Here is a 13,323-nt window from a genome sequence, read left to right as displayed (position 1 = left end):
CTGTATAAATCTGTATGCAGTGATCTCCCCCTGGTGGTGGCTGTATAAATCTGTATGTAGTGAGCTCCCCCTGGTGGTGGCTGTATAAATCTGTATGTAGTGAGCTCCCTCTAGTGGTGACTGTATAAATCTGTATGCAGTGATCTCCCCCTGGTGGTGGCTGTATAAATCTGTATGTAGTGAGCTCCCCCTGGTGGTGGCTGTATAAATCTGTATGTAGTGAGCTTCCTCTAGTGGTGACTGTATAAATCTGTATGTAGTGAGCTCCCTCTAGTGGTGACTGTATAAATCTGTATACAGTGAGCTCCCCCTAGTGGTGGCTGTATAAATCTGTATGTAGTGAGCTCCCTCTAGTGGTGACTGTATAAATCTGTATGCAGTGATCTCCCCCTGGTGGTGGCTGTATAAATCTGTATGTAGTGAGCTCCCCCTGGTGGTGGCTGTATAAATCTGTATGTAGTGAGCTTCCTCTAGTGGTGACTGTATAAATCTGTATGTAGTGAGCTCCCTCTAGTGGTGGCTGTATAAATCTGTATGTAGTGAGCTCCCTCTAGTGGTGTCTCTATAAATCTGTATGCAGTGAACTCTCCTTGGTGGTGGCTGTATAAATCTGTATACAGTGAGCTCCCTCTAGTGGTGGCTGTATAAATCTGTATGTAGTGAGCTCCCTCTAGTGGTGTCTCTATAAATCTGTATGCAGTGAGCTCCCTCTAGTGGTGGCTGTATAAATCTGTATGTAGTGAGCTCCCTCTAGTGGTGTCTCTAAAAATCTGTATACAGTGAGCTCCCTCTAGTGATGGCTGTATAAATCTGTATATAGTGAGCTCCCCCTAGTGGTGGCTGTATAAATCTGTATGCAGTGATCTCCCCCTGGTGGTGGCTGTATAAATCTGTATGTAGTGAGCTCTCCCTGGTGGTGGCTGTATAAATTTGTATCTAGTGATCTCCCCCTAGTGGTGGCTGTATAAATCTGTATGTAGTGAGCTCCCTCTAGTGGTGACTGTATAAATCTGTATACAGTGAGCTCCCCCTAGTGATGGCTGTATAAATCTGTATGTAGTGAGCTCCCTCTAGTGGTGGCTGTATAAATCTGTATGTAGTGAGCTCCCTCTAGTGGTGACTGTATAAATCTGTATGCAGTGATCTCCCCCTGGTGGTGGCTGTATAAATCTGTATGTAGTGAGCTCCCCCTGGTGGTGGCTGTATAAATCTGTATGTAGTGAGCTTCCTCTAGTGGTGACTGTATAAATCTGTATGTAGTGAGCTCCCTCTAGTGGTGTCTCTATAAATCTGTATACAGTGAGCTCCCTCTAGTGATGGCTGTATAAATCTGTATGTAGTGAGCTCCCTCTAGTGGTGGCTGTATAAATCTGTATGTAGTGAGCTCCCTCTAGTGGTGTCTCTATAAATCTGTATGCAGTGAACTCTCCTTGGTGGTGGCTGTATAAATCTGTATACAGTGAGCTCCCTCTAGTGGTGGCTGTATAAATCTGTATGTAGTGAGCTTCCTCTAGTGGTGACTGTATAAATCTGTATGTAGTGAGCTCCCTCTAGTGGTGTCTCTATAAATCTGTATACAGTGAGCTCCCTCTAGTGATGGCTGTATAAATCTGTATATAGTGAGCTCCCCCTAGTGGTGTCTCTATAAATCTGTATGCAGTGAACTCTCCTTGGTGGTGGCTGTATAAATCTGTATACAGTGAGCTCCCTCTAGTGGTGGCTGTATAAATCTGTATGTAGTGAGCTTCCTCTAGTGGTGACTGTATAAATCTGTATGTAGTGAGCTCCCTCTAGTGGTGTCTCTATAAATCTGTATGCAGTGAGCTCCCTCTAGTGATGGCTGTATAAATCTGTATGTAGTGAGCTCCCTCTAGTGGTGACTGTATAAATCTGTATGCAGTGATCTCCCCCTGGGGGTGGCTGTATAAATCTGTATGTAGTGAGCTCTCCCTGGTGGTGGCTGTATAAATTTGTATCTAGTGATCTCCCCCTAGTGATGGCTGTATAAATCTGTATGTAGTGAGCTCCCTCTAGTGGTGGCTGTATAAATCTGTATGTAGTGAGCTTCCTCTAGTGGTGACTGTATAAATCTGTATGTAGTGAGCTCCCTCTAGTGGTGTCTCTATAAATCTGTATGCAGTGAACTCTCCTTGGTGGTGGCTGTATAAATCTGTATGTAGTGAGCTCCCTCTAGTGGTGGCTGTATAAATCTGTATGTAGTGAGCTCCCTCTAGTGGTGGCTGTATAAATCTGTATGTAGTGAGCTCCCCCTGGTGGTGACTGTATAAATCTGTATGTAGTGAGCTCCCTCTAGTGGTGGCTGTATAAATCTGTATGTAGTGAGCTCCCCCTAGTGGTGGCTGTATAAATCTGTATGTAGTGAGCTCCCTCTAGTGGTGACTGTATAAATCTGTATGCAGTGAGCTCCCTCTAGTGGTGACTGTATAAATCTGTATACAGTGAGCTCCCTCTAGTGATGACTGTATAAATCTGTATGCAGTGATCTCCCCCTGGTGGTGGCTGTATAAATCTGTATGTAGTGAGCTCCCCCTGGTGGTGGCTGTATAAATCTGTATGTAGTGAGCTCCCTCTAGTGGTGACTGTATAAATCTGTATGCAGTGATCTCCCCCTGGTGGTGGCTGTATAAATCTGTATGTAGTGAGCTCCCCCTGGTGGTGGCTGTATAAATCTGTATGTAGTGAGCTCCCCCTGGTGGTGGCTGTATAAATCTGTATGTAGTGAGCTTCCTCTAGTGGTGACTGTATAAATCTGTATGTAGTGAGCTCCCTCTAGTGGTGACTGTATAAATCTGTATACAGTGAGCTCCCCCTAGTGGTGGCTGTATAAATCTGTATGTAGTGAGCTCCCTCTAGTGGTGACTGTATAAATCTGTATGCAGTGATCTCCCCCTGGTGGTGGCTGTATAAATCTGTATGTAGTGAGCTCCCCCTGGTGGTGGCTGTATAAATCTGTATGTAGTGAGCTTCCTCTAGTGGTGACTGTATAAATCTGTATGTAGTGAGCTCCCTCTAGTGGTGGCTGTATAAATCTGTATGTAGTGAGCTCCCTCTAGTGGTGTCTCTATAAATCTGTATGCAGTGAACTCTCCTTGGTGGTGGCTGTATAAATCTGTATACAGTGAGCTCCCTCTAGTGGTGGCTGTATAAATCTGTATGTAGTGAGCTCCCTCTAGTGGTGTCTCTATAAATCTGTATACAGTGAGCTCCCTCTAGTGATGGCTGTATAAATCTGTATATAGTGAGCTCCCCCTAGTGGTGGCTGTATAAATCTGTATGTAGTGAGCTCCCTCTAGTGGTGTCTCTATAAATCTGTATACAGTGAGCTCCCCCTAGTGGTGACTGTATAAATCTGTATGCAGTGATCTCCCCCTGGTGGTGGCTGTATAAATCTGTATGTAGTGAGCTCTCCCTGGTGGTGGCTGTATAAATTTGTATCTAGTGATCTCCCCCTAGTGGTGGCTGTATAAATCTGTATGTAGTGAGCTCCCTCTAGTGGTGACTGTATAAATCTATATACAGTGAGCTCCCCCTAGTGGTGGCTGTATAAATCTGTATGTAGTGAGCTCCCTCTAGTGGTGACTGTATAAATCTGTATGCAGTGATCTCCCCCTGGTGGTGGCTGTATAAATCTGTATGTAGTGAGCTCCCCCTGGTGGTGGCTGTATAAATCTGTATGTAGTGAGCTTCCTCTAGTGGTGACTGTATAAATCTGTATGTAGTGAGCTCCCTCTAGTGGTGTCTCTATAAATCTGTATACAGTGAGCTCCCTCTAGTGATGGCTGTATAAATCTGTATGTAGTGAGCTCCCTCTAGTGGTGGCTGTATAAATCTGTATGTAGTGAGCTCCCTCTAGTGGTGTCTCTATAAATCTGTATGCAGTGAACTCTCCTTGGTGGTGGCTGTATAAATCTGTATACAGTGAGCTCCCTCTAGTGGTGGCTGTATAAATCTGTATGTAGTGAGCTTCCTCTAGTGGTGACTGTATAAATCTGTATGTAGTGAGCTCCCTCTAGTGGTGTCTCTATAAATCTGTATACAGTGAGCTCCCTCTAGTGACTGCTGTATAAATCTGTATATAGTGAGCTCCCCCTAGTGGTGTCTCTATAAATCTGTATGCAGTGAACTCTCCTTGGTGGTGGCTGTATAAATCTGTATACAGTGAGCTCCCTCTAGTGGTGGCTGTATAAATCTGTATGTAGTGAGCTTCCTCTAGTGGTGACTGTATAAATCTGTATGTAGTGAGCTCCCTCTAGTGGTGTCTCTATAAATCTGTATGTAGTGAGCTCCCTCTAGTGGTGGCTGTATAAATCTGTATGTAGTGAGCTCCCTCTAGTGATGGCTGTATAAATCTGTATGTAGTGAGCTCCCTCTAGTGGTGACTGTATAAATCTGTATGCAGTGATCTCCCTCTGGTGGTGGCTGTATAAATCTGTATGTAGTGAGCTCTCCCTGGTGGTGGCTGTATAAATTTGTATCTAGTGATCTCCCCCTAGTGGTGGCTGTATAAATCTGTATGTAGTGAGCTCCCTCTAGTGGTGGCTGTATAAATCTGTATGTAGTGAGCTTCCTCTAGTGGGGACTGTATAAATCTGTATGTAGTGAGCTCCCTCTAGTGGTGACTGTATAAATCTATGTAGTGAGCTCCCTCTAGTGGTGTCTCTATAAATCTGTATGCAGTGAACTCTCCTTGGTGGTGGCTGTATAAATCTGTATGTAGTGAGCTCCCTCTAGTGGTGGCTGTATAAATCTGTATGTAGTGAGCTCCCTCTAGTGGTGGCTGTATAAATCTGTATGTAGTGAGCTTCCTCTAGTGGTGACTGTATAAATCTGTATGTAGTGAGCTCCCTCTAGTGGTGTCTCTATAAATCTGTATGCAGTGAACTCTCCTTGGTGGTGGCTGTATAAATCTGTATGTAGTGAGCTCCCTCTAGTGGTGGCTGTATAAATCTGTATGTAGTGAGCTCCCTCTAGTGGTGACTGTATAAATCTGTATGCAGTGATCTTCCCCTGGTGGTGGCTGTATAAATCTGTATGTAGTGAGCTCCCCCTGGTGGTGGCTGTATAAATCTGTATGTAGTGAGCTTCCTCTAGTGGTGACTGTATAAATCTGTATGTAGTGAGCTTCCTCTAGTGGTGACTGTATAAATCTGTATGTAGTGAGCTCCCCCTAGAGGTGACTGTATAAATCTGTATGTAGTGAGCTCCCCCTAGTGGTGGCTGTATAAATCTGTATGTAGTGAGCTCCCCCTAGTGGGGGTTGTATAAATCTGTATGTAGTGAGCTCCCTCTAGTGGTGTCTCTATAAATCTGTATGCAGTGAACTCTCCTTGGTGGTGGCTGTATAAATCTGTATGTAGTGAGCTCCCTCTAGTGGTGTCTCTATAAATCTGTATACAGTGAGCTCCCTCTAGTGATGGCTGTATAAATCTGTATGTAGTGAGCTCCCTCTAGTGGTGACTGTATAAATCTGTATGCAGTGATCTCCCCCTGGTGGTGGCTGTATAAATCTGTATGTAGTGAGCTCCCTCTAGTGGTGGCTGTATAAATCTGTATGTAGTGAGCTCCCTCTAGTGGTGACTGTATAAATCTGTATGCAGTGATCTCCCCCTGGTGGTGGCTGTATAAATCTGTATGTAGTGAGCTCCTCCTAGTGGGGGTTGTATAAATCTGTATGTAGTGAGCTCCCTCTAGTGGTGACTGTATAAATCTGTATGCAGTGATCTCCCCCTAGTGGTGGCTGTATAAATCTGTATGTAGTGATCTCCCCCTGGTGGTGGCTGTATAAATCTGTATGCAGTGATCTCCCCCTGGTGGTGGCTGTATAAATCTGTATGTAGTGAGCTCCCCCTAGTGGTGACTGTATACATCTGTACGTAGTGAGCTCCCCCTAGTGGTGACTGTATACATCTGTACGTAGTGAGCTCCTCCTACTGGTGGCTGTATAAATCTGTACGTAGTGAGCTCCTCCTACTGGTGGCTGTATAAATCTGTATGCAGTGAGCTCCCCCTGGTGGTGACTCTATAAATCTGTATGCAGTGAGCTCCCCCTGGTGGTGACTACTGGCAGTCACACAGTGTTTTAACACCAGGGTTATAATTGGGAGCTTGGACTTGTATCTGTGCAGCGGAGCTATATCCACTATAAAGATCTATTCATTAATTTCCCCATTTTTCGCTTTTGAACTTAGAATAAATGTACACAGGGGGAGGGGGACTTATAACTTTGCCTGATCTCAAAAACAGGTAAATTTGGTAAAAACTCAGTGAAATCAACAGCGATGACTACAAGACTTGAACATCATATTAAAAATAACAAACTACATTCGCTCCTGAATTACTGTAATTACCCCTGGGGGCTACGATGTCTAGTTTGGGTCTTGTGCTGTTTGTTCCATGGGGGCTGTAATTGCCTCTTTATTTAGCAGCCCCTTGTTATTGCCGAGCGTCGGCAGCGTCCATTACACCGGTTGCAGACTCTGCGTGCTCGCACCGCGTGTTGTGGTCTTGTGTCGCTGCCGTCCATGTGACCGGACCCCCACATGGGCGCAGTCTGAGCGCAGAATATCGGGGACGCTGTTAAGAGATGACAAACAGCAGGTGTCTCGTCTTGTCCTTTACAGCGTCAGCAGCTCCTGGAGATAGTGGACCGGAAAGGCCAAGCCGAGCTGTACGAGCACGAAAAGGAGCTCGTGTGGAAACTGCGTCATGAGATTAAAGAGCGCCACCCGGAGGCCCTCCCCAAACTGCTGCTCACCACCAAGTGGAGCAAACACGAGGACGTAGCACAGGTGCAGACAGCAGGGATAGACTAATGTAATGTGCCCCTATATAATCCTATCGGATATATCCCATGTACTAATGTCTCCATCGCGTCTCTACTAGATGGTGTATCTGCTGCAGACTTGGTCGGAGCTGCCCGTCCTCACCGCCCTGGAGTTATTAGATTTCAACTTCCCTGATAGACACGTGGGATCGTTCACTATGAGCTGCCTAAAAAAGTTAACGTGAGTACGGAGAGATTGGTGCGTCAGACCCTACAGGGTACGGACGGGGTCTTTACTGCCTCTGTGCACTGGGAATGGAGTTGTCAGACATCACAAAAGTACTAGCCAGTGGGTTCCCAAGTGGCAGTCTGACAACTGCCTTCCTCAATAGTTTTTCTGTTTAGAGGAGCCCCCCCGGGTTCCTCTGTGTGCGAGGGTCCTAGTGACGCTTTGTAGAATGTCTTTGATCTTGGAAATAATCCAGGACAGGATGAGGTGGGGTCTTTGCCTCCTATGATGGTAACACTGCGATCTCCATCCTTTGGCGCAGGAACGAGGAGCTTTGTCAGTATCTCCTTCAGCTGGTGCAGGTCCTTAAATATGAATCTTACCTGGACTGTGAGCTGACGACGTTCCTCCTGGAGAGGGCGCTGATCAACCGCAAGATCGGGCACTTCTTATTCTGGCACCTTAGGTAAGTGTTGACTTGTATACACACTGACTGCGGAGCCCTGAGGTCGTCCCGCCCGTGACTCGCCGGCAATGAACCATCCGTATTACTTTGTAGATCGGAGATGCATGTCCCGGCAGTGGCCTTGAGGTTTGGCCTCATCCTTGAAGCTTACTGCAGGGGCAGCAACTATCACATGAAGGTCCTAATGAAGCAGGTACTGTCTGGTTTTGTATCTATATTTTGCAAAAATCATCATCAAAACCAAATTGCACAGAGACCCAGTTATCTGGCATGAGGGTCCCTGAATGTAAAATAGCATTTACAGTATCTAAAACTGAAGGATACAGAGCATAATCCCCTCCAGGAGTCCTAATCGTGGGAAAGAAAATGGGAGGGGGATGGAGGGAGGAACCGGAGATATCCCTCCAGAAATCAAGATGGCCGCCATTACCCCAGTGCGGTGGGTGTTGTCGCTATTGAGCATCAGTCACATCCAAGATGCAGTTAAGTTTGCTCTTTTGTAGCTGGGGTATATTCACACAGTTTATTTTTTTGTTAGTTTTTTTATGCAAATTTTGAGCAGATTCCATGCCACAATCCACATCAGACAACAAGCTTTCCATCCATTTGAATGAGACAATACACCTATAGTGCACGGCATTTTTTTTTTTTTCCTGTACATTTAACGTGTCCGTAAAACCGTAATGTCAATTCTTTGCATTTTCTGCACGTCAATCAGTTTTTTGCAGTGGAAACGTGCCCAAAAACCCACCCTGTTGGTCCACTTTTTTTTTTTCTGATCTGGTTTCGATGAGTCTTTCAATTTTATAATATGTCGGTATAAGTAAAGCTGCATCAAAAAGCACACTGAAAAAATATGTAAGAAAGAATGAATGTTCTTACTAAATTGCACGAAAAATCTCCCAATCTCGGATGATCACCCCCCCCGGAGCACCATCAAATGGAAAGAACATGGTACCACAACAAACCTGCCAAGAGAGGGCACCCACCAAAACTCTCAGCCCGGGCAAGGAGGGCATTAATCAGAGAGGCAGCACAGAGACCAACCCTGAAGTTGCAGAGACTGGAGTATCTGTCCATACAACCACAATAAGCCGTACACTCCATAGAGGTGGCCTTTTATGGAAGAGTGGACAGAAAAAAAGCCTTTACTTATACACACAAATTGTACCGCTCGTTTGATTTTTGCCAAAAGACGTGGGAGACTCCCCAAATGTATGGAGCAAAGTGCTGTGGTCAGAGGAGACCAAAACTGAACTTTTAGCCTACCAAGGTAAATGCTATGTCTGGTGCCAAACCAACACAGCTTATCACCCCAAGAACACCATCCCCACAGTGAAACATGGTGGTGGCAGCATCATGCTGCAGGGATGTTTTTTTGGCAGCAGGGACAGGGAAAATGGTCCGAGTTGATCGATGGTGCGAAATACCGGGATATTCTTGAGCAAAACCTATTTCAGTCCGTTAATGATTTGAGACTTGGACAGAAGTTCACCAAACAAGACAATGACCCAAAGCATACTGCTGAAACGACACTCGAGTGGTTGAAGGAGAAACATGTAAATGTTCTGGAGTGGCCGAGTCACAGCCCAGACCTTAATCCAATTGAGAATCTGTGGTCAGACGTGAAGATTGCTGTTCACCTGAGGAAACCATCTAACTTGGAGCAGTTGGAGCAGTTTTGCCTTGAGGAATGGGCAAAAATCACCGTGGAAAGCTCAGAAAGACTTATCCAAAGCGAATTGCGGCGGCAATTGCCACAAGAGGAGGCTCAAAGTACTGAATTTAGGGGGGTGAATAGTTATGCACACTGCAGTTTTCAGTTATTTTGTCCTATTTGTTCTTTGCTTCACAAAAAAAGAAAACCAAATGTTCACAGTTGTCGGCATGTTCTTTACATGAACTGATACAAACATAAAAAACAATGAAATTCCAGGTCGTGAGGTAGCAAAATACGAAAAGAGGCCAAGGGAGGAATATTTTCACAAGCCGCTGTAGCGTTCGTCGTATCTGCTCTGTGATCCTCTCTTCCTCTTGCTGCAGGGAGAGGCTCTGTCTAAGCTGAAAGGTCTGAATGACTTTGTGAGGTCCAGCGTCCAGAAGACCAGCAAGGCCCAGGCCAAAGAAGCCATGCACATGTGTATGAGGCAGGACACCTACCTGGAGCCGCTGTCCCACCTCTATTCACCGCTGGACCCAAACCTCATCCTCACAGACGTGTGGTGAGTGCACCGCAGGCGGGATATGTAGAGGGGCGGCTATGGGTGGAGGGGACACCCCTGAACCCCCGTGTCCCTCTCTTTACCAGTGTGGAGCTCTGCACTTTCATGGAATCCAAGATGAAGCCTCTCTGGATTGTATATAACAACGACATGCGGGGCGGGAGCCGGGTTGGCATTATCTTTAAGAATGGAGATGGTAAGATCTGGTGTCACAAGTGACGTCTTTCTACAGAAGATTTATTGTGGGTAGAAAGGAACAAAGTGTTGATTTCTGCAGATCTGCGGCAGGACATGCTGACCCTTCAGATGATTAAACTGATGGACGTTCTGTGGAAGAAGGAAGGACTGGACCTGCGGTGAGTACAAGGAGACGTAGTGGTCCGCGGCGGCCATGCACATGAGCGCCACTCTGTATCCGCACAACGTAGTAATGGTTGTTCTGAGCGGGGAGCCACCATCACGTCTGACAGTCGCAGGTCCCAATGTAACGCCGCGGCAAATCATTAAGCTGCGACGTGTTGTGTCTCATTGTGACATCACATGTAATGATTACCTATGGTGTCGCATTGTGACCTGCAACTGAGTTGCAAATGTTTCTAAATGTTTTGTATGTTCCCATGCAACTTCCATGCAAACTTTTTTTCTAGCAATATTGAAGCTTTAAAATCGTTGCACAAATGTTTTTGGGCTCATTGCTAAATATGATGTAGCACTGCTGTCTGAATGTGGTTATACGTGTAGCCCCCCTGAGTATTAACCCTAAAATGTGATTGATACACAGTTTACTGTGATTGACGCTTAGGCCACGGCCCCACTATCAGTATTCGGTCAGTATTTGGTCAGTATTTTTTCTCAGGAGTGGGTGATAAATGCAGAATTGGTGACTTATTTCTATTCTACCTTTTCTCTGATTGTTCCTCACTTTGGTTTTGGTTCCCACTCCTGAGAAAAAATACTGATAGTGGGGCCATGGCCTTATATATGAAGTAGGTGAACAGGGTGCCACCTTGTGGACAGTATTAGAGATGACCGCTCTGCAAACTATTACTAATCCTTCATGGCTCTGCATAGGGTCACCCCTTACGGCTGCTTATCGACAGGAGACAAGACTGGTCTTATTGAAGTGGTCATGCAGTCGGACACCATTGCCAACATCCAGCGGAATAAAAGTAACATGGCAGCCACAGCGGCTTTCAATAAGGACGCCCTGCTAAACTGGTTAAAGAGCAAGAATCCTGGGTGAGTGGCAGATCAGCCACATGGTACAGTCCCGCTGTCATGCACTAATGACCTAGGAGGAATGAGAATCCCTGACCTGTCACTACCCGCTCTCTCATTTAATAGGGACGCTCTGGACCGAGCCATTGAGGAGTTCACTTTGTCCTGTGCTGGCTACTGTGTAGCAACATATGTTCTGGGCATTGGGGACCGTCACAGCGACAACATCATGATACGTGAAACTGGGCAGGTAATAAGGATCCGCCCTGTCCAGCGATGCCCTGCTCTGCCCTCCCTCGTCCAGCGATGCCCTGCTCTGCCCTCCCTCGTCCAGCGATGCCCTGCTCTGCCCTCCCTCGTCCAGCGATGCCCTGCTCTGCCCTCCCTCGTCCAGCGATGCCCTGCTCTGCCCTCCCTCGTCCAGCGATGCCCTGCTCTGCCCTCCCTCGTCCAGCGATGCCCTGCTCTGCCCTCCCCCGTCCAGCGATGCCCTGCTCTGCCCTCCCCCGTCCAGCGATGCCCTGCTCTGCCCTCCCCCGTCCAGCGATGCCCTGCATTTATTACTAAATGACGTCCTGCTATTAATTCCTCTTTTGGTGTTTTGTTTTTATGTTCCAGCTATTCCACATAGACTTTGGTCACTTCCTTGGTAACTTTAAAACCAAATTTGGCTTTAACCGTGAACGCGTTCCCTTTATCCTGACGTACGATTTCGTGCACGTTATCCAACAGGGCAAAACCAACAACAGTGAGAAGTTTGAGAGGTGAGAATATCCCGTGCGACGGCGGCATATATGCGCCTGCTGCTCCAGGATGAGGCGACAAGCAAGGAGACGCTCGGCTCTGCTACATCTGGCAACTCTTGGGGGGGGGGGACCAGACATCCAATAGCTGCTTATAACTCCATTATCTGGTCATGCAGGTTCCGGGATTACTGTGAAAAAGCGTACACCATCCTCCGATGCCACGGGGCCCTCTTCCTGAACTTGTTTGCACTGATGAAAGCGGCGGGCTTGCCCGAACTTACCTGCTCTAAGGACATCCAGTATCTTAAGGTACACAAGAATATGACAAAAAAATGATAAAGGTGTAAGATACATAGCCTCCATTCTTTACACTGCAGGCTACATGGAATGATGATGCTTTTTATTACATTATCACAGCCGGCCTTTATTATTCTCGACAGGACTCTTTAGCGCTTGGGAAGAATGACGACGACGCACTGAAGCAGTTCCGGGTGAAGTTTAACGAGGCGCTGCGAGAAAGCTGGAAGACCAAAGTGAACTGGTTCGCTCACACTGTGTCCAAAGACAACAGACAGTGATGGAAAGGGACACGATTTCTGGGGTTTTGATACAATATTTGGATCCTAAAAGGCACAAGAGAGCGCTCCTCCATAGCAGACTCCACAATCCATGTGTTCCTCTCCGCATCTACAGACCTTTTGGGATTTTATCACAGCAACATCCGTTATGTTCCTTTATCGGACGTCACCAGGTTCTTGGCGTCGGCTGTGCCAATGCCGAATTCTCCGGGGAAGATTGCACCCTCCGCAGCAGGATCGAGCTGCCTTGGCATGTGTTAGTCCATCTCTACAGCACACGGCTTCCTTCAGCATGAGGCGACTGTAAGATCCTCATTGTCTTGCGTCGGTCACTGACTAACGACGGCTCCTTCCATCTTCTCGCCGTACAGATCCCGGAGCTTTGTGAACTGGTTTGTATAAGTCTCTCTTCATTCCAAGCTGATTGCACTGGGATTGCTCTAAAGCCGTGATCTGCAACCTGTGGGTGCTGCAGCTCCCAGTCTGTGCAAATCAGGACATGCTGGGAGTTGTAGTTAAACAGCCGGAGAGCTCCAGAGCGCTGATCTACAGAGACTTCCGGCCCATACGTGGCAGATATTGCACTGTTGTCATATAGGCTACCTGTAGTTCTCAGCTTTTTAAATGGCCTCGACCAGAAGCAGCTCGTATTGAAGCATTGGTTGCAATAAACACCTTCCCGTGTAATTATGTTAATAAATGTGTACATTACACGTGTTTGGAAAGAGACGGGCGTCCTGCGCTGTAAGGCTCGGATGTCTTATTTTTACGTTATAAAATGCAGATTTTTGTGTTTGGTAAATCTGCTGCTTTTACACTACGGCCTTAAACCTTTCGCATGGAGTGAAAGCTGCACCAATATGTAGACTATCCTGATTTTTATGCAGGTTTTGCTCATTTTCTGCTACAGATGTGGTGCACAAATCTGCAGGAAAATCCAGACCACGGCCTAATACCGTAGCTATTCCTGCAGATTTTTGCACCATTTTCACACAGATATCCAGAAAGGTATATATGAATAAAGTTTCTGCTGACTGGATATCCAATGTGGAAAGTCCCGGTGGTAACAAAACCCAAGAG

General features: G+C 46.5%; 1 protein-coding gene across 1 annotated transcript in view; it reads left to right on the top strand.

Moving 5' to 3' along the window:
* Positions 1 to 12,972, top strand: part of PIK3CD (phosphatidylinositol-4,5-bisphosphate 3-kinase catalytic subunit delta) — a 35,238-nt gene extending 22,266 nt beyond the window's left edge. The window contains exons 12-23 of the mRNA XM_073657287.1: positions 6,642 to 6,809; positions 6,904 to 7,025; positions 7,336 to 7,479; positions 7,573 to 7,672; positions 9,523 to 9,701; positions 9,788 to 9,897; positions 9,979 to 10,057; positions 10,773 to 10,940; positions 11,046 to 11,169; positions 11,538 to 11,683; positions 11,842 to 11,974; positions 12,106 to 12,972. Coding sequence (XP_073513388.1) covers positions 6,642 to 6,809; positions 6,904 to 7,025; positions 7,336 to 7,479; positions 7,573 to 7,672; positions 9,523 to 9,701; positions 9,788 to 9,897; positions 9,979 to 10,057; positions 10,773 to 10,940; positions 11,046 to 11,169; positions 11,538 to 11,683; positions 11,842 to 11,974; positions 12,106 to 12,243 — 1,611 coding nt within the window. The 3' untranslated portion in view covers positions 12,244 to 12,972. The remainder of the gene's footprint in view (positions 1 to 6,641; positions 6,810 to 6,903; positions 7,026 to 7,335; positions 7,480 to 7,572; positions 7,673 to 9,522; positions 9,702 to 9,787; positions 9,898 to 9,978; positions 10,058 to 10,772; positions 10,941 to 11,045; positions 11,170 to 11,537; positions 11,684 to 11,841; positions 11,975 to 12,105) is intronic.
* The last annotated feature ends 351 nt before the right edge of the window (positions 12,973 to 13,323 follow it).

The sequence above is a fragment of the Phyllobates terribilis genome, unplaced genomic scaffold (assembly GCF_046119375.1).
Source record: "Phyllobates terribilis strain yellow unplaced genomic scaffold, ASM4611937v1 Scaffold_12__6_contigs__length_324123572, whole genome shotgun sequence".
Taxonomy (NCBI): Eukaryota; Metazoa; Chordata; class Amphibia; order Anura; family Dendrobatidae; genus Phyllobates; species Phyllobates terribilis.
The sequence above is the reverse complement of the archived record's forward strand: the minus strand, read 5'-3'. Positions and strand labels throughout refer to the sequence as shown.